The sequence below is a fragment of the Melospiza georgiana genome, chromosome 12 (assembly GCF_028018845.1).
Source record: "Melospiza georgiana isolate bMelGeo1 chromosome 12, bMelGeo1.pri, whole genome shotgun sequence".
NCBI classification, from domain to species: Eukaryota; Metazoa; Chordata; class Aves; order Passeriformes; family Passerellidae; genus Melospiza; species Melospiza georgiana.
The window spans coordinates 10,149,088-10,171,365 of record NC_080441.1 but is presented as its reverse complement, the minus strand read 5'-3'; the positions used below and the strand labels follow the sequence as shown (position 1 = coordinate 10,171,365).

The window sequence follows — 22,278 nt, the reverse complement described above, 5'->3', positions numbered from 1 at the left end:
GAGATTTCTTTAACTACAGAACAAAAATGACTGTTTCATTTTGTTTTGAATGTTGGGTACTTCCATTTTCAGTGTAATGTAATAGCAGAAAATCAGACATAAGCTTTTAAGAGAACGATGATCTTCACAAGGTTAATGTATGTTTCCAGGCTGTCTCTGGTGCACATCTCCATTTACAAGAGAGTGCTGGTAAAATGGCAGCATTTAGGAAGGTTTCCTTAGGCTACACAACTTTTCTTCTTGTATAAGAAGAATAAGAGCACTTATATTAATATGAGTCATCTTTAATAACAATTGACATAAATCTTGTCATATAAAAAATTGCTGAACTTTGGAGCTCGTCTTCTCCTAAAAGCACTGAAATGTGTATTTAGAATTGCCTCCAGGTCAGCAGGGATGCCAGATGTTTTCTAGGGGAGCTTATTTAGGTAGCTACTTGTGATATAAGTTATGTGTGTAAGTACTGATTTTTATGGTTTTCTTTTGTCTCTGAACTTTCTTAATTTTAAAAATATTCTAAATACTCTGTGAAGATCTATGGCACAATTTTTTCCAGAATGATATTTGTCATTCAGCATTATGTTCAAAAATCCTCCCCTGCTGACTTGCTCTCTTGTGCAGATGAGCACTGACTTACTGTAAGGATGTCACAGCTGCATTTTTCTGCTCCACTCCAGCATCTTGTGCATATGAACCACAGCACAGTCAAGGTACCTGTTCTGGGAATGTCTCTCCTTTCATTACCAACTTGCCCATAAATGAAGACAGAGCAGAAATGCAGGTTGCTTCACAGAATGGGGAAGGAAGATGGGGACTGTTTGAGGGCATTGTCATTCTGCACAGGGTCACAGAGGGGCACACAGTCAGTGTGGGTGGCAGATTTCTTCCTGACCTTTTACATGCTTGAGTCATTGGGCAAAATGCAGCAGCCAATAACCAGATTCTGCTGGCAGAGTGCCCTTGCAGCTTTGAGTGTTTTCAGGTATTTACAAATGCTGCAAACTAGGATGTGAAATGGGAGATGAGAGTTAACACTCAAAATTTTTTGGAAAAAAATGAAATCATTGGCAGATGTCCAAGTCAGGTGCCCATTTCATAACCTCAGTATGTGGATGTTTTTGATGTGGGAGAATATAAAAAAAAGGATATCCACTGAACCAAACATAATGCAATTCATCCATAGGTTAAAGAAAGGTCATTTTCTTGCCTTGTTGGCTGGAAAGAGACAGCAGAGCTCTAACATATAATTGTGTTCTGTGACAGTAAAAGGAGTCTTTTGGTGCTTTGGGAAAGGAAAGTGACATTTTCCTTGCTCATGAGAGAAACACAGTTTCACATTAAATGTACACTACAGTGCTCCCAATGTAAATAGAATTAGCAGGGGCAAAATTGTTATCCTCAAGGATAATGATTCTATTTTTTTTTAATGCAGCTAGTATAGAAGATATGTGTTCCTGTGTGTGTACACATATATAAAAGCAGCAGACAAAAGTCACATTTTAGTCTCATCCTTCTCTCTCTCCTTGCTGTGACTTCTCAGCTGAAGAAAGGAAGCTGTTCTAAAAGGAGTCATTGTACCAGTGCTAAGGACACTGTTCTTGCCAAGTAGGGTGGTCATAGTGGTAGTAATGTATTTGATGTAGAAGAGCTGAAGTAGCTGAGAATTTTGAGGGCTTAATTTAAAAACAGAAGTGTGGCATGGTTTAATTTTTCCAGTTGTATGTACCCATGGTGTGGTTGTAGTCACACCATTCTCCCTTGGCAGTCACTGGGATTCAGAGGCTATTGATTTTTTTCTGAAGGTTCATCTTCCTGGAACACTCAAACAGAAACATGCTTGATTTTTACACACATCTGTTCTTGCTTAGTGGGAAGAAGTTGTTGCAGCAAAGTCTTATTGACTTTTGAACTGGAATTGGTTATTGCATAAGACTAGTTTCCAAAAAGAAAATGACTGCCTCAGTCCCTTTTGAGAAGGATTTTGGGGATAGTGCAGCCCAAAGTAGGAGAAAGGCCAGTATCTGTTCCAGAAGGACTTACACTGACAGAAGGCATGGGCAAACAGCTCTACCAACAGTAAAAAAAAAGAAAATTTGTATTTTGGAGATTGATGGTAAGAGCAGGACGATTATTTCAACTGCAGTTTACCATGTTAGAATTGTTTAAATGTAAGATCAGTGCCTCTCTGATTGTGTATTTCTACAGAAGACACTATTTCCCTAATTTTTTGAAAAATAACTCGCAAAGATGTAATCAAGAGGCTACTTGTGACAAGAGTGCAAAAACTGTGATGCTAATAGGCACAATATGTAAAAAATGTGAACAATGCTTAAAGAATAATTATCTTTGCTGTTTTGAAGTCTAAATAAAAGAAGGCCTGGCTATAAAAGGCAGTAGTCTTCGACAAACACACTAGAGGCATATTTGTATTTGTAGTCTGTTGCATTCCCAGATGTAGCTGAGCTGTTGAGCTGGGAAATGCCCCCATTCTTCAGTGCCAGCCCTACCTGCATTTTCTTCTAGAGTACTGAAGAAAATGGTATAATCAATTTGCAAAAACTGTGAAGTTTTGGATGGACAGCTTAAAATAATCTCTTCCAAGAAGGCTTCACAGACTGGCGACAGTGGATGGATGCATAATGTACTTCCAGTTTGCACTACAGAAGACTCTTGGTACTTGCAGGAGAAATTTCTAGCAAACATTCATTACAAAGGATTCTCTATTGAAATGAGAACAAAGGTTCCACTAAAAAGATCTCAGAGGATTCAAATGTACCTTTTCATAGGTGACATGCTGATACAAGCCAGTTCTCAAGGGGTTGCATCAAGGCATAAATCAGCAGTAATTTCAACTCTGCAAGATCATAGCACTATCATGAACAGAAAGAAAATCAATCTGACACCAGCTCAAATAATAGCAGTTCTGGGAGTCACAGGATATAGTACAAGTCTACTGGGAGGGTCTGCTTGTCAGAACAATGGCACTTGAAGACACTGAATACTTTGACAGACATCAAAGCAAAAAGAAAAGGAACAGAAAGATCACTTCTCAGGCATGATGGTGTCACTCACAGGGATAGCAACCTGAGTGATGCTTCAGATGAAGGTGAAGCAGATGTTGGTCCTGTGGTCAGGCAGTAGTCAGATCTTCCTGCAAAAAGTACTTGAAATGCTTGAAAAGCTTTTCAAGTTTTAACATAGTGGGTGATGTCAGAACTGCTAATACTTGATGCTGTTTCTTCCCAGAGTTAGAAGAACAGAAGTTCAGAAAACTATTTTGAAAAGTTTGCTTTATGTATGCAGTAAATAATGATGTTTTCATAAAAGTTCTTCATGCTGCTGTGATAACTTAATTGACAATCTTGCAAGACATTAAGGTATAGCTCTTCTGCCTTCTGTAAGTGCACCAACGTTGTGAGCCTCTACTGGAAATAAAGCAACTTGCTGAATCAGTGCTGCTTCTAGGAATCTAGAATGTAGCAAAAAGTAAATTGCCCCAAAAAGGTCATGAATCTAAATATGAACAAGCCACGTAAAATCTGAGAAGTGGAGAGTGCTAAAGAGATGCTGTTAATATTTAACATTATGTGTTCTGTTAGGAAATTTCACCTGGAGGGGGGGAGCTGGTGTGTGTCAGCATTTTGTTTCAGAGAGTTTTAGTAGGTGGTTTTTTTTTAATTTTGAAAAGGGAAATGAAACTTGTTAAGGCCCCCTGAGATCTACCACAACAACTCCTAATCCCCAGGGGGAGAAAAAATCTACCAGGAAAATTTGTTTATTGTGATGTCAACTGATGAAATCCTTTGTCTCATCAAATGTGACAATAATGAGACTTGTTTTTATGCTTTGGTAGTCCATAAATACTCTGGTGAATGTCTAGTTTGCTTAAAGAAGACTTGCATTATTCTAATTAAAAACAGGGGAAGTGAACATGATGAAAAAATTGCCAGCTGAATGTTTTAAAACAGCATTGCCAAGGCATCCTGGTATTAGTGATAATCTAATACTTGAATTATGGTTTAGATGTTCCATGGTATCCATGTGTTGTAAATTATTCTCATGTGCTAAGCTTATTGTGATACAAAATTTAAACTGGTATCTCAAAAAATTAATAATATGTATACAGAACATGTAATTTTCAATTTTTGTAATCTCTGAGCAGCTAAACCTGATTTTAACAATTGCCTTTTTGCTAATTAAGCCTTACTGGGCCTTCTTAATTAGGCACACAGTTGGAAAAGAGACAATAATTATCTCAATTTGATGGCTATGCCAATTTGCATTATCAAAAAATAACCAAAGCATGCTCAATTTTCTTGTCACATACAAATGTTATTTGCCAATCACCAGTGTATTTTAAAACAGTTACCTTCCAAAGTTTCTCCTAGATGAAAGAAACATTCCATTTTTCCTCCCTGCATATACACAAGTGCATGTACACCTCACTATTGTAATATTGTTAGTTAAATTAGAGCCGTGTAGGTATGTATATATGCACACATACAGGTATAGATATAAATATTTTGATAGTATTTGCCTCTTTAGTTCAGAAAAAAACAACATTCAACTGTGTTTTCATAGAACTCTACTACTAAGTGGAGTATTCTAATATTAGGTCCTTACAATACAAAAATATGCTCTTGTCCATAGAGCAGTAATTACAACAGTGGAGAACAAGCTGAGCTTCCACTGGCAAGAATTTCAACATTTCATGTGGATGTGTTTGGTATAAGCAAGTGCCTGGGGTGTATGGGAAATTACCTGTACAGCCCAAGGGAGCTTAGTTGTCCCAGGCATTCTTGAATGTGAGGAGGAACATTCCTTTTCTTCAGTTCTACTATCTTCTTATAATGTGTTTTACTAAGAAATTTACAGCTTTGACTACACTTCCTCCTTGGAGGGAAAAAACCAGTTCTGGGAGATCTGTTTTGAAATATCTATTCCTGTAGTCTCCAACTATAGTCTCATACATGCCAGATTTCCTTCCTCTCTTTCCCTGTATTGTCCGTACCATACAGTTAGGAATTAAGTGTAAAAAGCAGTAAAGGATTTTGCCATGTGTTGGGGGTCAAATCTGTAGATTTTAAGCATTTGGCTACTTTTACTTAAGCCCAGATATTTTCATGTTCTTTAGCATTCTTAGTTGAACTGTTGAGATGGTAGGAAACTGTTCACAGTGTTTCCGTTTTTTTAAATGAAAAAATGTTCACACTAGGAGTTATTCTGCAATATAATTAGGAATTGTGTTTCTTAAAGTACAGCTCTTCAGAAAGGCTTTGTGCTCCAGAGGTACTCTGAACCTGTCCAGGATATTTCACCCTGAATGTACTTTGTACCACAGAAATAGAACTTGAGCTTGAATCTCAGTAAAATCAGATAATGAGTTTCCAGAAGAAAACATTAGGGACTTGTGTGATTCTTACAGTCAGTGGCAGTTCTCCAAGCAGAGTGAAGGGCACGTGTTGGACAAGAATTCTGTAGCACAGTTGAGTAGCTGACATAACGTATGTTTTTAAGATCACTTTCAGTCTTGCCATATGCCACAAAATACTGCAACAACCTGACTTTCTTCACAATTTTATTCTGCAGTGTTTGCTCTCTGAAACTTGAGATGTAATGGACAGCACTTTGAATTACTAGAATTAAATTAGACTTTGACTAATTTTAAATGAAGATCATTAAATGTGAAAATGAACCTTATTCTGCTTGCATCTATCACAATGACATGTAAATTTATGAGCCAGTGTAATCCATCCAAGATAAAAGAGCACATTCTTTGGAGAGTGTGTTAAACCCATAGCATGGCCCTGAAAACTCTGGTTTGCATCTACATATCTAAATTAGACTGATATGTGAAAAAACATATTCTAAGATTGTCATCTATTATCTGTGCGTCTGTTCTTCTTGAGAGGTGCTATGGAGTCCACCTGCAGGAATAACACAATGTCTCATCATTTTGCAATCGCACTCATTCCCTGACAAACACTGGACATGTTGTACCTACTGACCCATATATCCCTATGTAATTTTCAAACATCTTTTGATGTGTTACTACTTCATGAACCACAGAAAATGTTCATATCAATTTTGGTAGGTTTTGGGTTGGTCTTTTTTTTTAAAATTCTGTTTCGTCAGTTGATCTTCTAGGGATTGCATTCTTGCTTGATTTTAGTATGAGATTTTACCTTCCATTGAATTGCATCATCTGCTTCTGTCCTCCAGACTTAGGCAGATTTTTTCTATTTCTTTGTAATGTCTAATTCGGTGTTTCACATTGAAACAGAACTTCTTCCTCGTCTAATGCTGCTCAGCTCCTTTAGCTGGTATCTTCCTTGCTGTGTTCTGTAAGATTGAATTTAAAGGGACTTTGTTTGTTTATAATCTCTAGACAAATATTTGAGGGGTAAATTTTTGAAGGTATGTACAAGGTCAGAATGTTTTTACTTTTCTTCTTGGTATTGCATTTCTCAAAGGTTTAAATCAAGAGTGTTTGCTCTGTTTTGCCTTTCATATGTTACAGTTTTGTATTTCAGAAAGACCTGCAGAATAAAGGTGCTGTTCTTTTTGCCTTCAGCAGCCCAGAGCTGATATTGCTGCTTAGCAGTTCATTTTCAGAAACTACTGGGCTGAAAAGGCAATAAGCAAACGGTAGCTTTCAGATAAGGGCATGTGTTGAAAGGAAAGAAACATAGGAGAGAAAGAGCACAGTTCCCTGGTTGTATTTTAGCATTATAATTGCCATTACATTTTAATTCCAAATAGTCTGGAATATCTGAGTATTAAACATAATGATTAGCTGAGGCCAACAAAGGTTACACTTTTTCATGTTTTTGATCTTGTGCACTTCTGGAAGACCCTGTTCAGCTACATGATACTCATTAGCAGCCATAACCTGACCTCTCTAAATAATTCTGGGCTTACTGGAAACCAACTGGGTATGCCACTGGTGATTTGATGGGACTGATGGTGGGTAATCACTACAGAAATTTGTTCATTAAATGGGCACCCTATCAGAGCAGCCTATTAAGAATTTATAGAAAGCACTATTACAGTAACGTGATCTCTGGGGCGCCGCTGTACTGCAGTACAGAGCCTGTGAGCAGTGTAAATGCACAGGGTGAGTTTTGTTCTCAAATACCACTGATGGGCACTGCAAACAGTCCCAGCCCAGCCTTTCCCATAACCACTGAACCCAGCCTTACTGAGCTCTGGAGCAGGAAGGCTGATCTGAGCAGAACAGCGAAGTAGGGGGCTGAGGGGAGAGGATCTTTATGTAAGGGAAAGGTGAAAATAGTTTCTAGTAACACGTACAGTGTGCACTTAGAGGGCTACACAAATCATACATTAAAGTCCTATATATGTCTGTGTTAGTTCCATTACTTCAAGAGTGGTATTTTCCTGTCCAATAGAATGTTTTGCAAAGGTATTTCATTGTCAATTTAAGTTATTAGTTGTTTATTCTTCCACAAAATTGACTGTAAGATGCATATGATATCCATTTTAAAATAAGGTTCATCATTACCTGCTATTCAGTGCCTAAATATATATTTTCCATATGTATATGTCTATGTATATAATGCACATGTAATATTTTTCTGTTGTATTTTTATTACATATTTTGTGAAACCTTTCAATAACAGAACAATGTTGGAAAGGGCAAAGAAGTGCTACTTGTGAAGGAGGAGAGCATTAGACACTTATAGAAAGGTCACTTACAGGAACTGTAAGCTTTTATGAGACTTTATCATTTTGCTGACAAGGTCAACTTGATATTGATTGGCTGGGTGTTCTGCTTAGTTACTTGAGGGCCAGTTATTTGAAGAAGCCTGTGTTAACATCCAGGCAGTGTTCTTCATACTCCTGCCCTATTTCAGCATTTTGAGTTGCTTTCTGTATTGTATTTTTCCAAACAAAATATGAAATAAAGTTCAAGTATTTGATTGCCAGTGTTTAAATTCAGGTTCATGTACCATACCATCATTTGTTAAATTTAACTGAATCTCTTACTATAGAAAAACTTGAATATTTAATTTGTTGTTTCTGATGCATAAAAACATTTTTTTATGAAAAATTTTAATGAGTGTTTTTCCAGTTCTTGAAAATTATTTATCACCTGCTCTCATGTGAGGCCTGGGTGTCTGTGGGTTTATGAGACACTGATGCCCTAAGCAAAAATAAAGGAAGCACAAGCTTGGTTCCCGTGTGAAAGGAAGCCAGAGTTCCCTGTGTCATTCCATGCTCTGGTGCTGTGTTTTAGTCCTTGTGTGAGCCTTCAGTGCTGCTGAGTTTCCACTGGCTGTGGTGCACTGGGGCTGGGGAGGGAAGAGTTGGGCAGGTGAGCTGAAAGTTTCTTTCCCTCAGGTGGTGAATGAGTAGGTGAGTTGGGATGTGTCTGCATTACATCTGTGTCCATACCCTTCCACCACAAAGGGTATAAAACTTCATGCTGGGTCTTTCTGGACTGTGCAGAGCGTACTGAAGGTGATGGGGATTCCAGCCTGGTGCTGGTGTGGCTGGTGGTCAGAACTGCAGTGGGAAAATCTGAGCTGTGGCCAGCACATGTGCCAGGGCCTTGTCCCTGCTGCTGCAAACGTGGGCACATGCAGCAATGGCAGCAGTGGCATCCCTGAGCAGGGGCAGTGAGGTGGTGGGGGATTCAGAAGTTGTTCGTATTTTTTAATCATCTTTGTCCTTCTGTAACAAGGCATAAGAAAATTTTAGCTTTTAAGGGCATATTTCATTAGTTTACAATTGAGGAAATGCACATTCTTTACATAAGAAGGCAGCACAATGAAAGTACCACAGTGAAAGAGAATACATGGAATATTTAATTAATATTAATTGCTTACATTAAATTATTTCATCTGTCTGCTGTCTTGGTTAACATCATTAAATATATTCCTGCTACAAACTGTCTTCCCAAGCTAGACTTTGGTTATTAAACCTTTTTTTAAAAGAATACAAATAAATCTTCCTTAAGTAGTTGTTTACTGTAACTTAAGTTTTACAAGTCTCTGTGCATCATAATAATTTTTTATTACTTGTTAAAAATCACTTGAAACCTCCCACAAAATAGATGCACAGCATCTTTTAGAGGGAACTTCTGTGTTTTGGTTTTGTGGGAGGTTTTTTTGTTTGTTTGAGTAATGAGCCAAATTTGTCAGATTGGTGCTTTTGCACTTTTGAAAGCAGGATGCAGTGCCTGTGTCCGAGGCTGCTTGCACTTGTTGCCTTCCTGGCAAAATTTATCTCTTCTCTACTGCATCTTCTTAAGAGAGGCCCTTAATTTCTCCTTGTTTTCCTTTGGCTTCTGTAGCTTTGTCTCCATTTATTCTGTCAGACAGGATATATTGGAAGGCTTTTTCCTGTCAGTAACCATTTCTACAGAGTCCTCAGTTCATCTTTTAAGCCATCTCTGTGCTTGCAATCAGGGCCCCTTTGCGTTCTTCTGTCGCTATTAAAGCGACTCTCAGAACAAGCACTGAACTTTGCCAGTAATAGGCAATCTTGGGAAATAACAGTAAATTATTTAAGCAAATAGCTTTGGAGAAGCAAGTATTACTTAGTAGGAACCTTGTACAGAAGCAGCTGATCACCAGCTGGGTACAGTGCAGTCCAACCACTGCACGAGTCCCTGCTCAGGGCTGCAGCCCCATGATGCGCTCTCAGCTGGCCTTGCTGTCTGGCAGCTCCTGGTTCATAGCTTTGATTCTGTCTCTCTCTTGGAGAGTTTTTTATTGACTGAGGTGCTTTCAAGCCCACTTTGAGTAGGAGATAGGAGTTGGTTTTTTTTTTGTTTGGAGTTTTTTTGATACTAGAGCTCTTTATCCAGGTGCCATTATTTTCTGAAGGTCTGTTCCGTGTCAGGTTGAAGGGCTGGACGTGACTCCCTGAGGTTTAGTGTTTCAAGCAGAGACATGCCTTCAACCTCTTTCCCCAGATAACCTCCTGAAATCCGGAAAAAGCAAAGAAAGCAAGGCATGCACTCCACAGTGTTAGTTCTGCTGTAATGGTCTGTCTCACTCCTTCCCTACAAGGGTTCTGAGGGTCTGGATTTTGTTTTTCTCTTACAATGTTATAAGCCTTATTCCCTCTTCTCATCAGGTGCAGTGTTTTCCACTCCTGCTCAGGAAATTGTTCCTTTCAAAAGTATTGGAAGGACACAGAAGCAGGAGATGGGGTTCTGGAACACTGCACAGCACCACCAGGAGTGTCTCAAACATTCAGTTTCAGAACTTGGCCATCTCTTTAGCTCTCTTGGAAGTGCCTTCTTGTGGGGTTTTTGTATTTACCTTTTGTGTGTTTTCACTTCTGTTTTTATGCTCTCAGCTGGCAGTGTGTAGGGTTAAAGTCCTTGTGGCAGATGAGAAATGGGCCTGTATCAAACTGAGTATTAAACTTATTTCCATCGACTGCTGACCTTAAAATAATGAAGAAGCTGTGAGAAATTGCCTTCTAATTAAGCAAATTCTCTTTGAATTTCGATGGGGGTCTTCTTGTCTTCTAGAAATAATGTTTACAGGCACCTTTTTTTGTTACATTTGTTTTTCTAGGTTATTAATATCTGCTGATCTAAAAAGAAAACAAAAACAACCAAACTGAACAGAGTCTCAGTTTATGAGCCATGCTGCTGTAAAAGCTGTGCCACAATCCCTGTTTTTTCATCCCAGAGTTTGTCTTAAATTTAGTGATGGAAGCAGCTCAATGAAGGCCAGGATACAGAACAGGTGCCTCGTGATTTTAAGGATATTGGACTTGAACATCATTATACAGATATGTACACAAAACTCAAGATGCAGTTTGGAAGTTTCCATTGAATATTTGTAGCCCCTGTGTGGGCAGAATTTCAGATGGGAGATAGAGGGGAAGAAAAGAGGTTGTAGAACAGGGTAGAAGCTTCTTCCTGTTGAAATGTCCTCAAAATCTAAAAGAAAAGAGTGTTTTCTGAAGGATTGCATGCTCTTCTGGAGTAACAATGTGGTATACTTTTATTTTTTAGATTATTGGTGGTTTTCTAATGTCTGAAGTCTTATTCTTGATTAGATGTAATGTAAGTCACAGGAGAATACTTAAAAAGAGTGAACTTTCTGCTTTCTAGATTTCATATTTTAAAAGACATAAAATGTCGTTTTCACTTAATATGGATATGCATCCCTTTAGAGAAATAGTAACTGTTCCATCTTTGAAATCAAATATAAGTTGTTGTAATGTATTTTTTTATATAGGATACAGTTATTGCTTGGTCTTTTAGGACAGTGCTTAAGATTTGGTTTTGATTTCTTCCTTCAAGTAGCTGTTTTTTTAATTCTATTTTAAAAAGCCCGAACAGTAAAACATGACATGCAGTTTCTTTCCTGGGTTACAATAATATTAATGAAATTTAATTGGTTTATGTAACTAAAAAATGGGTCTTTTTGATCTAAAAGTATATAGTATGTCTGAAATGAATTATTGTTTTTTTTCTAGGACTGTTTCCTTAAGGCATTCCAGTTGCTTGTTTTCATGACTTTGAGCCTATTTAATCAGAGATGGAGCAGATGGACTGCAAGCCCTACCAGCCACTGTCAAAAGTTAAACATGAGGTGGATCTAACCTACTCAAGTTCTTCAGATGAAAGTGAAGATGGTGGAAAGCAAAGGCAATCCTATGACTCAAGAGAAACTCTAAATGAATATAGCCAAGAGCTGAGACTTAACTATAACAGTCATAGCAGAAAAAGAAAAGCCATTGACCAGTCCACGCAAGGTAAATAATTTATTTTATCTACTAATTATGATTATTGCTTTCGGATTATGCACTATGAAAAAATATCAGGAGTTGAGCAAACATTTTATTCTTAAAGTCTCATAGTATCAACCCACTTTTTACCTAGCTTTAATCATCTTGTAATATCAGAAATTTAGGAATTTTTTTTTTTTTAAGTGCATTTTCAGCAGGATGGACTGACTGGTATTCTAGAAACCATCACATGCTAGGTACAGACAAATATTTTCTTTAGTAGGAGCTACTCTTTTGAACAATGTTGAGTGATTAATTATTTACTGCCTTTGCATATGTTGGGTGCATTTTGCTATAAAATCAACGTTGAGGCTGCAGGCTATCTCTGCATGTGCTTACAAAGCTTGTGAATTAATTCAGATACAACAATTCTCTTAACATTCCTAATCATATAAATAATCGAGTAATTTAAAAACTGCAGTTAATTAGCGTATTGTAGGAAAAAAACCCCAAGAGTTAAGTTTCTGTTTTAGCCTTTTGCATGATTAGGACAAATATTTGAGCAATGATGATAGCTGAACTAAAGTTAGGAAAAGCTTCTCTTTGATTAGAGACAGAAGCTAAAGACAGACTAAAGAAATGGAAGGAATGAGCAGAATTTACTGCAGCATTTCCTGACAGACTCTGTAAACCCACATGCTGCTTTTTGTACACAGTGAGCACAGAAGGGGCTTTGCTGCTGCTTTCTGCTCTGTCCCCAGTCCAGGCAGGATGGTGGGGCAGGGAGAATATTTGTAGCAATCAGTGTGTCAGAAGCAATGAGAGTTCTGTCCCCTTAAAGCTAAAAGCAGCAGGGTTCTGGGGCCAGTCACTCCCTGCTCTTCAAGGAAGTGGTTAAATTACAATAAAGTGTGGCCAGTACTTCTCAGCTAAAACTTAAAGTATTTATTTAAAAACAAACCAACCCAAAATCCTCAAACAAGCCACATCACACACACACCCTGCCCCCAAAGCCCTCGCTGCTTACTCAGAAAAGCCTTCTTCACTTTTCTGAAGATAAAAGTAATTATGTTTTTCTACAAGGGAATGAAAAATAGGCTTTTTGAAGATGGAAAATTTGTCTTCTCTGTGATGTGTAAATTAATGTGAAATTTGGAACAGCTGTGCTACAAAGCTATTGCAGCATTTTTGGTTTTTACTGCAGATATTGTACTTCAAGTTACACCCATAATACTGGTGTTGTCTGAAAGTACCTGTAATTCATGGGAGTAATAATACTTGGCTGCCCCCATCTGTGTGCATATCTTCCCTCCAAAGAGTCACCAAACTGCTATTTTTGGGAAGAAAAAGTCATAAACATAGATTTCAACAGAGGATTGTTTAGAAAACAGATTTGTTTGTTGTTTGTGACCTTATTTTGAACATGCTATGAGAGTTTAATTAACTGAGATTGGCTGCATTGTTGTACCTCTGGATGGTGTAAATGTTCTTGTAGATCTCAGAGCAGCTCCCTTGTTGCTTGTACCTGTGGTTGTGGGAGAAACCCCAGCATGGAGCTGGGTGTGCAGGGCTGTGCTGCTGTTGATATTCCTGTCAGCTGCAGCATCTCTGGCTTGGGCATGTCTGAAAGGCTGGCACTCGCTGCTGCAGGCATCAGAAACCAGCCTCTGTGTCATGCTGGATTTATTCTTCCAGAACATTGCCTCCGAAAGCAATCACATTAATAATTTTGGAGAAATAGCCAAATTAGTGTGCATTTCTGTAAGAAGTTGTCAGGCATGAACTTAGCTCGGTTATTCAGGAGTGACCTGTAAGGAATCACTTATGTGCTTGCGCAGACCAGGAAGTATTTTGCACTCATGTTGTATGATTATTTTATTGAAGTTATATGCCCCAAGATTTTTCCATTCAAATTAATTTTTATGAGATACTGTGTGAATTTTCAGATCTTCTATTTTTCAAACATTGTTATTTTTCTTTTTGGACTAAAGTCTTTTACTGCTTCAGATTGCAGGATGAGGCTTGATGTTCATGTTTCTAGAAAAATTACTTAAGCTTCTAAGAGTACTTTGCCAATATGCAGGGCAGCTCTTAAATATTTCCTTACCTCTTCCCAGAATTGTGTAGGTCAGTATATAATTATTAAACACTGTGTTATTCACCTCAAAATATTTTTAAAATCCTATTTACGTGCACTGATTTGTAAAGATGGAGTTGAACCTGTATGAGAAATCAGAGTTTTGTCTTATGTCATGAATTCAGTTTGGAATAACTGATATTGGAATTGCACTGCTGAGTGTTTCCATTTGGCTTCTCGGGAATTCATCGTGACATCTTTCTAGTCATTTAAATCATGCTTTTTCTCTGCCACAAATTGAACCTGAATATTTGGCCTGGCAAGCAGTGCAGATTTGAAATATAAAACTGGTGGTGCTCAAAATTCAAAGAGCAAAAGAGTTTGTAAAGCTGAGTGTAAAATTTCAGACTTCAGGCAGGTAGGATTGCAGTTCTAGTGAAGTCAAAGTATTTCCAAAAGGATCCCAGGTTTCACAGTGTGGGATGTGGAAGTTCCTGGCAGTTCTTGGTAGTTACTCAGTCAACACCAGGAAAAAGGTTCAGGTTTGAACTGTGAATCTGGATGAATCCATAAAACTGTCAATGGGATTTTTTGTTTTTTAATCCATTCTTTTCTGAAATGCCTTATTAGAATCTTTAACAAGATTTTTCTAGATGTTTGTAACATCTTCTGAATGTAGGAAAAGAAATGAAAAAACCAAAACCTCCACAGCACCCTCTTTTCAAAGGGGACTGTTCTGCAAGGAGTGCTGTACCATACCAGTGCTGGAGACTTGTATAAAATAATTCTACCTATAAAGGCTGTTGGAGCATCCAAGGTTGCATCCCCAATTAGTGCCAAAATGCTCTTCTTTAGTGGCACAATATTCTTCTCTAGCTACAGCTGAAACAGTTCCCTGAGTGTGATGAATTAGCAGAGTGCACAGTGAGGATAATACCCATGAACTTCATCCTGGAAAGGTGTGAGAATAGATGAGAAACACACAGTAACAGCCCTGCTTGGGGTGATAATGATGACTGGGAGATGGCATTCCAGGGAGCTCTAATGATGGAATGTGGGAAGAAATTATGTCAGAGTAAAATAATTAGAACAGGGAAACTTTTAACAGGAACAAGTGTAGGGGTGTGAGCACTCATCTAGTTAGTTTTGTGAGAAGAATCAGCGCTTCAGATGTTTATGAAAATTCAAAGAACTGGTACTGGCTACTTAAGCAAGATAGGTTATATAAATTAGACTGGACAGTCATCTGAATTTAGTAAATAGCTTCAGAGTAAAATGTGACTTGTTACACAAAATACTGTTGTATCTCAGCCATTTCTGTGAAGATTTTTGTTATAAACAGTTTGTGTATTTCATTATTAATGTCAATACTGAGGAATAATTTATATGAAAAGTTTCAATAGAAATATGAGATTATGTAAAATCATATGGTATTAGGTATCATATGTGTGCATATATGGACAATCGGTAGTAAACCAGAACTTTATATGACATGAACTTAAAGGAATCATTTAATCCTCTAGAATTGAACAGAGCTGTTAGTCTTTTCAAAACATTTTTCTTGTCGGTTTGAAAGGCCACATTGTGTGAGCATATAAATAGCAAACATTGAAAACGGTATCCAAATATAGAATATTTAACTGTGTCAGTATTTTTAACTCCTTACAATTCCTGAAATTGTATCTCAAATGTTACACTTCAGAGATATTAATTGGTTGGTTTTGCAGGTCTTGTAGGAAAATATAAAATAAAAGAAACCCCAAATTAATACAGAATTGATCTATTGATCAAGCAGTTTTTTTACATGCTATTGTTGAGGTTTAATACTGGTGTCCTTTGTATAGAGCCCAGTGCCAGCTGAATTCAGTTTCTGGTGTTACTTGGATAAGATACAGATAACTTGCAGTTATCTGACAATTTAAGATTTACCAAATAACATCACAAACTGTTTAAAGCCCAACTAAATTTTACTGGCCTAACAACTCAATGTGAGCAGATAGAAAAATCTCCTGACAAAGCATTGCTGACTCCTGAAGAGTCAGTGCTAAACACATAATGTGTACATCTGAAAATGCATTCTCTTATTAACTGGAAGGTTCAGAATCCTGCTTGTCTGAAGATATGTAAACCTGCAATATCTCATCCTGGCAAGATCATCTTACAAAGTAAATTCCTGCCAGACTCAATATCATATAGTTTGGAGATATTGGCAAATCGAGTAAATTAATTTTTGGAAGAATTGGTAAACATACTGTTTTGTCCTTGAAGGAGATGGAGTGGAACTGGCAGAAGTTATCAAAAATGTTGCTCTTGTAGGAAAATCATTGACAGACCTGGCTGTGAGGAAAGAAAGTTCCTATAGATGCACCATACATACATCTCAAGCTTATTTGTGACATGTTTACATAATTAGAAGTGTTTTCTCCCACAGCTTTCTCTGTTTCAAGCAAATATGAAAGGAGCTGTACTCTACAAATACTGGCAGTACAGAAAAGCTTTCTGGCTTTTAGGTTAATTATAGATTTGTAAGAAAACACTAGTTTAGAGGAATGAATTCCTGATAGGATAATCATCTGGGATCGAGTCATTGGCATGATAAACTTTATTGATTGTTAACAATATGAGCATATGGCAGTAAATTTCTGGTTAGACAAATGTTCATTTCCTGGCAAGATAAGTGTATTGAACTGCATTATGGGCAAAGCAAAATGGAGTTATTCCTCACAGGAGAATCCAACAGCAAATAAGTTCTGGTAAATCCGTGTGAGGAAATCAGCATTGCTAGTATTGCAGGAAATGACAGAGTACCTCACAAAGAATTGGCCTACTCTGCTTTTAGCCCATTAAAAAGTAAGGAAACCATTTTTGTGGACAAAAGCTCCAGATTGGTGACATGATGTTTTCTGGAAAGCACATATAAAATTATCTTCAGGAGCAATAGATCCTGAAGATAAACAGATCCAGGTAAACAGATCCAGCTAAGTGTTCAAAGCCTTCATCAAATGAACTCCACTGACTTCACAGAGTCCTGGATCGGTGTGAGAAAGCTCTGCAGCCTGAGGCCACTTCTGTCTCATCCTCTCTTTTTAGCTTTCTCTTGTTGCCATTCAATTCCCCTTTCTGCCCTCTGATACATCCCAGCAACAGTGAGGATACAGAGGCAACAGCAATGTTCCAGTGCTGAAAAGCACTTTTGTTCCCTAGAAGGGAAAAACTACTTCTGAGGTGCAGGAACAGGAGGTCTGTTTTGCTATGCATTAAAGTTCGGTGATTTTCAGCTCACTAGGAAGGAAGATTTAAACACATGTAACTCTTAGCATCCTATGACCAGTCAAAACCAATTTTACTGGTAGTCCTAGACTTAAATAAAAGGCATGCTGACAGGCACTGCTAGGAAATTGTCCTGTCAGGAGAATGTCATGGTGGTGTTTTGTCAACTGTGAAGCAACAAAAGCTTTTTATGTAATAACCATATTCTACTCTGATCCCAGAATTATGTAAATCCATTCAGGACAGCAGATCTGCTTTGTGTCTGTACCAGGGCCATGGAGAGTTGAATTTGAGCTATATGTAGTATGTGCTTTTAGTTACAATTACCTTATTTTTAAATGGTGTCTAAGGGTAAAAAAAGCCTGTGTTAGATTCTCCCCTTAATCTGTTATGTATAACACTAGAATAACAAACTGGCAAACCACGAGTCTGTGGTCTTGGGAGCTCTCCCAGAGGAAACCAATGCCAGCAGTGTGATTTTTCATTGTTTTGATAGAGATTTGGAGCACTTATCTGGGTGAATTTAGGAGTCTATGCTCATGAACTTCCACAAAGAGCAGTAAGTGAAGGGGAAATTTTATTTGGGGGGCACCCCAAGTCTCTTGATATTAAGAAGCTCCAGTGGTAACCTGGTGGCCAGTGGAACTGGGTGTTACAGTTCACTACCACTCCACCTGCCAGTTTCCTATTTGGGAGCCATTTAGTACTCCTGGTCAAAAGACTGCCAAAGTATATTTCATTGGCTGTTCATTGACATGTAAACAGCACATGGTGAAATGCATATTTTTATGCTTGTAGCTGAAAGGGAGATCATTAAATGTGAAAAGGACAGGAAAAAGAATGTGCAAAAAAAATGCTCTTAAGAGAACTGCTGCTAAGCAGCCTTTTAGAAGTATGGTAGTTTGGAACTCTGCAGCTAGGTGTAGTTACTTCTCTTGTTCCCTGTGTTTTCTTTGTGATATTCATTGGTAAATGAAGGAAGGAATTTTTTTTTAACCTTTAAGCTGCATCATTTGTTCGGGGCTGTGCCTTGAGCTGCGGTGGAAGGTGTTTGTAGGACAGTGGAATGAAGCATTCCTGGGTACTGTAAGAGGAAGTTATGAACAGACTGGTTACAAATGAAACCAATTTTTTTTGCAAGCACTTTCCTTGAAATTCTGATTTAGTGAAGAAAATTTTCAAAAATATAGAAGACTTCTGTTAAAATGCTATTACTAGACAGGGTTAGTGTGAAAACAGCTTAGATATTTTGTGTTATTAGGATCTTCTTTCTCTTTTTTTTTTTTACAAATACCAGATGCTCAGACTTTTAATGTTGGGGTTTTTTTTTAGCTAATTTTAGAAAATCTTCTGAGAACTGAAGCGTGTTATGTACCTGTGTGCTTTAGAGCAGCCTTGAAGCATAATGAAGTGATTTCTGTGTGAGAGCACACAGTTTATCCCTTGTGCTGCTTCCTGAGAGGGACTCAGCTCAGCAGAGGGTGATTTAAAGGTCCTTCAGATTTCTGGGCTGGGGACTAGCGGAAGGAAGCGACAGCTAATAAGCTCCATCTCCTGTTGCTGTGTGTTACACCATCTGCTCCGAGTGTTTATGAGCTTCATGTTGTCCAAAAAAAAATCACATACGAGGCAAAGTAAAAGACTCCACACTCCTAAAGCTGCAGTGCATTGTCTGCTCGTGTATTCCCTTGCACAAAAAGGGGTTCCTGGTGTGCTGTGCTTTGTTTGGCTGGCTGTGCTGCAATCACGGTGGTGTTTCGGTCTCCCAGAGAAAAACAGTGCCATGAGCAGTTCCCTGTGGCTTCCTGGACTGCAGCCTTTGCTCTGTGGGGAGGATCTGCCAAGTCTAAGGAAAGGAAAAGCAGCACTCTGGTTTAGACCCCCTCCAGATATTCTTTCTTGATTTGCCAAGTAATTGGAAATTTCTCTCCCTGGAATAACTGGGGTGAGAAAACTCTGTGTTTGTACCTTCATTTGAAAATCTCACAGGGGGAATACTTTTCCTTGCCTTCATCAAATCAAAATACATGAGTGAACGCAATGTGCAGACGCTTCTTTCCCCACGAGGCTGAAGTGGGTGCTCCCTTCCTAGATCACAAAGTGCTACAAAAGCTTGTAACCTGCTGTCACCATTCCTGCAACGCTGCTTCCGATCCTGTCTCAGCTGCCATCATCTCAGTGGAAAAAAAAATGCCTCATATGATCAAAAATAATTTCATTCTCTTAAGTAATTCTTCTGATTTAAAAAGTGGATATCCAAGAGAGGGGGAAAAGTGAGAAAAAAAAAACCTACAGAGAGGGGAAATAAAGTAGTGAAGGATCACAGTGCATTTCCAATCTCCTGCTAACAAATCTCATCTGATGAATAAAAAAAGCTTTCTCCAAATGTTACACAAGTTTAACAATCCATTTGTTGGTGCACAGATACAAACTATCTGAATTTCCATTCTCTTCTCTGAATCACCAGTTTTCCATGGTGTCAAATGCCAGAAAGCATAAAAGTAAAAACCAGAAGGGCAGAGTAATGCAGGCAGTGTAACAGGAGCCAAGGTATTTGTGGAGGACTCATCCATGGAAGTGTTTCAGGCCGGGTTGGGTGGGCCCTGAGCCACCTGATGTGGTGAGTGCCATCCCAGGTGCCTTCCAGCCCAAACCATTCTATGGTTCTGTGAGATATGGAAACCTTTGCAGTAACCTGTGCCAAATACTGATGGAATATCTACAGGAGAGGCTTATACTTTTGAGTTAATTGTTTGGAATTCTGTTTGTCAAAACCTGGAATTGTATCTGTTAAAAGTTCTTGCTATATTAATTGAGCCTCTTTCTATAACATTTAAGAGTGTCCAAGAAGATGTCAAGAGTTAAACCGAGACAGGAGCAAGCATCAAGGCAGAGTGAGGGTGTCAGGGCAGGGGAACCAGCACACAGCTCTGCCCCACAGTCTAGTTTAATGTTCATTCTCTTGCTGTGTCTTTCATGTCACTCTCTTTTAAACAAAGAAGAGCTGTCATTTTCTGGAACTAGAAATCTGCTTTGCTTATCTTCATTTGTAGAGCAGATGCTGAAACGAAATAACATTTCTTCCCAGGGTTTCTCATTTATGTTTCTGTCAGAAGGTTTTGTATGTCTCAAAGTAAAGAACTGTCAAGAAGTAGCTCAGTGCCTCGATGACATTGCTGCATATCTAGATAAACAGAGTGGGTGTACCCTAACCAATATAGAGCTTGAATTAGCTTTTCTCTTGAGGAAGAGGCTCAAATTCTTCTGAACTTAGGTCTTTATGTGAAATAAACTCTGAATGTGATTCAAAATCTAAGGATTCGTTTTCAAAATTTGTTTTATTGAAGACTGTTTAAAATCCTGCTGTCACTCTGTCGGAAGAGTTTGCAAGTGGATGAAGTATCTTTAGCTCAGATGGCTGAAACACCATGGAAGGAATAATGAAATGTTTAATACCAGCTGAATAATTCTTTCACTGCCCCCTACTCCCCAAGCACCAGTTACATAACAAAACATGTGACTTCTGAGTAACACTGATATAGTCACTTCCAGCTGTAACCCCAGGAAAAACATAGGAAAGTCAAATACCAAAATATAAACAGTTGCTGTGAAAGTCACCAAGAGATTATTAGAAAGCCAGCAAATTCAAATTGTAATGTTAGCACTGTGACTAATCAGATGTGAATGATAAGTTTTGTAAAAAACCTATGCTTTATTCAGTATTAATGTCCTGGCATTGATGACCTGCATTGCTACATTACTATTTGCATTACTTTAAGGAGCAGTCTTGTACCTTACACTGTTTAGTCCAGAAAAATTGCCAGAAAATGTGTTGGAAGATGTTTTTGTATACATGGAGATGCAGAACATTAAAGGAAAGGCAGAAGTCAGAAGTGTATGTGCACCTTCTTGTGAACTTTGAACAAATTTGGGGTTGTTCTTTGTAATTGGAGTCAATTACTAATAGTTTAAATAGATAAGTATTAGAAATGTTGACTAATAGATGCCCCCAGAGGTATTCACCTTTGTTGCTTGCAAATGTATTAGTAATTTCCTTTTGCTGATGTTCCTTTTCTTGTTTTGTACTTGGGAACGGATTATGAAATTCATTTGTCTTTTACACTCTCTGAAAGAAAATACAGAATTCATGAAGAGTAAGGCATGGTATGAAAAAATCTTTGCATTTCAATTGAGAAAGGAAAAAAGGGAAATAGCTGAAATAGCTGCCTGTTCTTCCTGCATAAATCTTCATTTATGTGAGCATACATTGGCTGATCATCACGTCAGTTACTTAGTGTAAGAATAGCAATGAAAACACAGTTTCCACCTGCATAAACAGCATTCCTCCTCCCATTGTGCCTGCAACCACATAAAGAATATTTTGGTTGCTTTAAATATATTTAATTTCTCCTCTTGTTTATCCAAATTTTCTGAGCCAGCTCTATATTCAGTAATACTTAATGATTTCTAGTGAAAAAAGTAAAAAAAAGTAATAAATTGACTAGAGAATCTGTTTTGCATGGTGTCATTGAGCCACAGCCTAGTTTATTGTCAGAACACCCTGTACTCGTGTCTGTGATGAAGGACACAGTGTGCCCTGCACCTGCCCAGTTAGCACAGGCAGAACTTTCAGCTTTGTGCTGTTTCTGCAGGTAAAGCCAAAGCTGAACACAGTAACTTAAACATCCTTACTCACAAATGCCTTCTGCCAGGGTGGTGTTCTGATGGGCTGATGACAGTTTGCATTGCTTCCCCAACATTTAAACTTAGCTTGAGGAATTTGTGCAGATACTTTGGGTTTTTTATTGATTTTAAAAATTAATTTCCTAATTATTTAATTCATTAATAAATGAATCCATTAATTTTTATAGGTTTGTGGTTTTAGTCCTAGGAGAAGCTGTCTGACACACGGTTTTGTATTTTGTTGTGGTCTTTCGATTTTGTTGTGGTCTTTCACTTTCTTTTCTGTGGAATTTTGCTTTGAAGATACAGGGGAAAATTGATTTTGTATGCCTGTTTATGGATAAAAGTATGAAAAACCATGTGCCTGTTTTTAATACTAATTCTATATGAAAATAGTCCTTTGCCTTTACTAGGCATGCTACTGTAAATCACAAAATAATATTTCTTCTTTAACAACAAAGGAGTACATTACAAATTATGTATTGTGCATGTGTCAATACATAACCTTGAGTAGTGTTTTGTCAGAAGTG

The 22,278-nt window shown here is 38.0% G+C and overlaps 1 protein-coding gene across 7 annotated transcripts in view; it reads left to right on the top strand.

Annotated features, from left to right (window-relative positions):
• The window catches only part of TENM1 (teneurin transmembrane protein 1), a 769,900-nt gene that overhangs the window by 527,118 nt on the left and 220,504 nt on the right, over window positions 1–22,278 (top strand). For all 7 annotated transcript variants that reach the window (XM_058032978.1, XM_058032976.1, XM_058032977.1 and 4 more), the window contains one exon: window positions 11,467–11,745. In XM_058032978.1, the coding sequence (XP_057888961.1) occupies window positions 11,529–11,745 (217 nt within the window). In that variant the 5' untranslated portion in view covers window positions 11,467–11,528. The remainder of the gene's footprint in view (window positions 1–11,466; window positions 11,746–22,278) is intronic.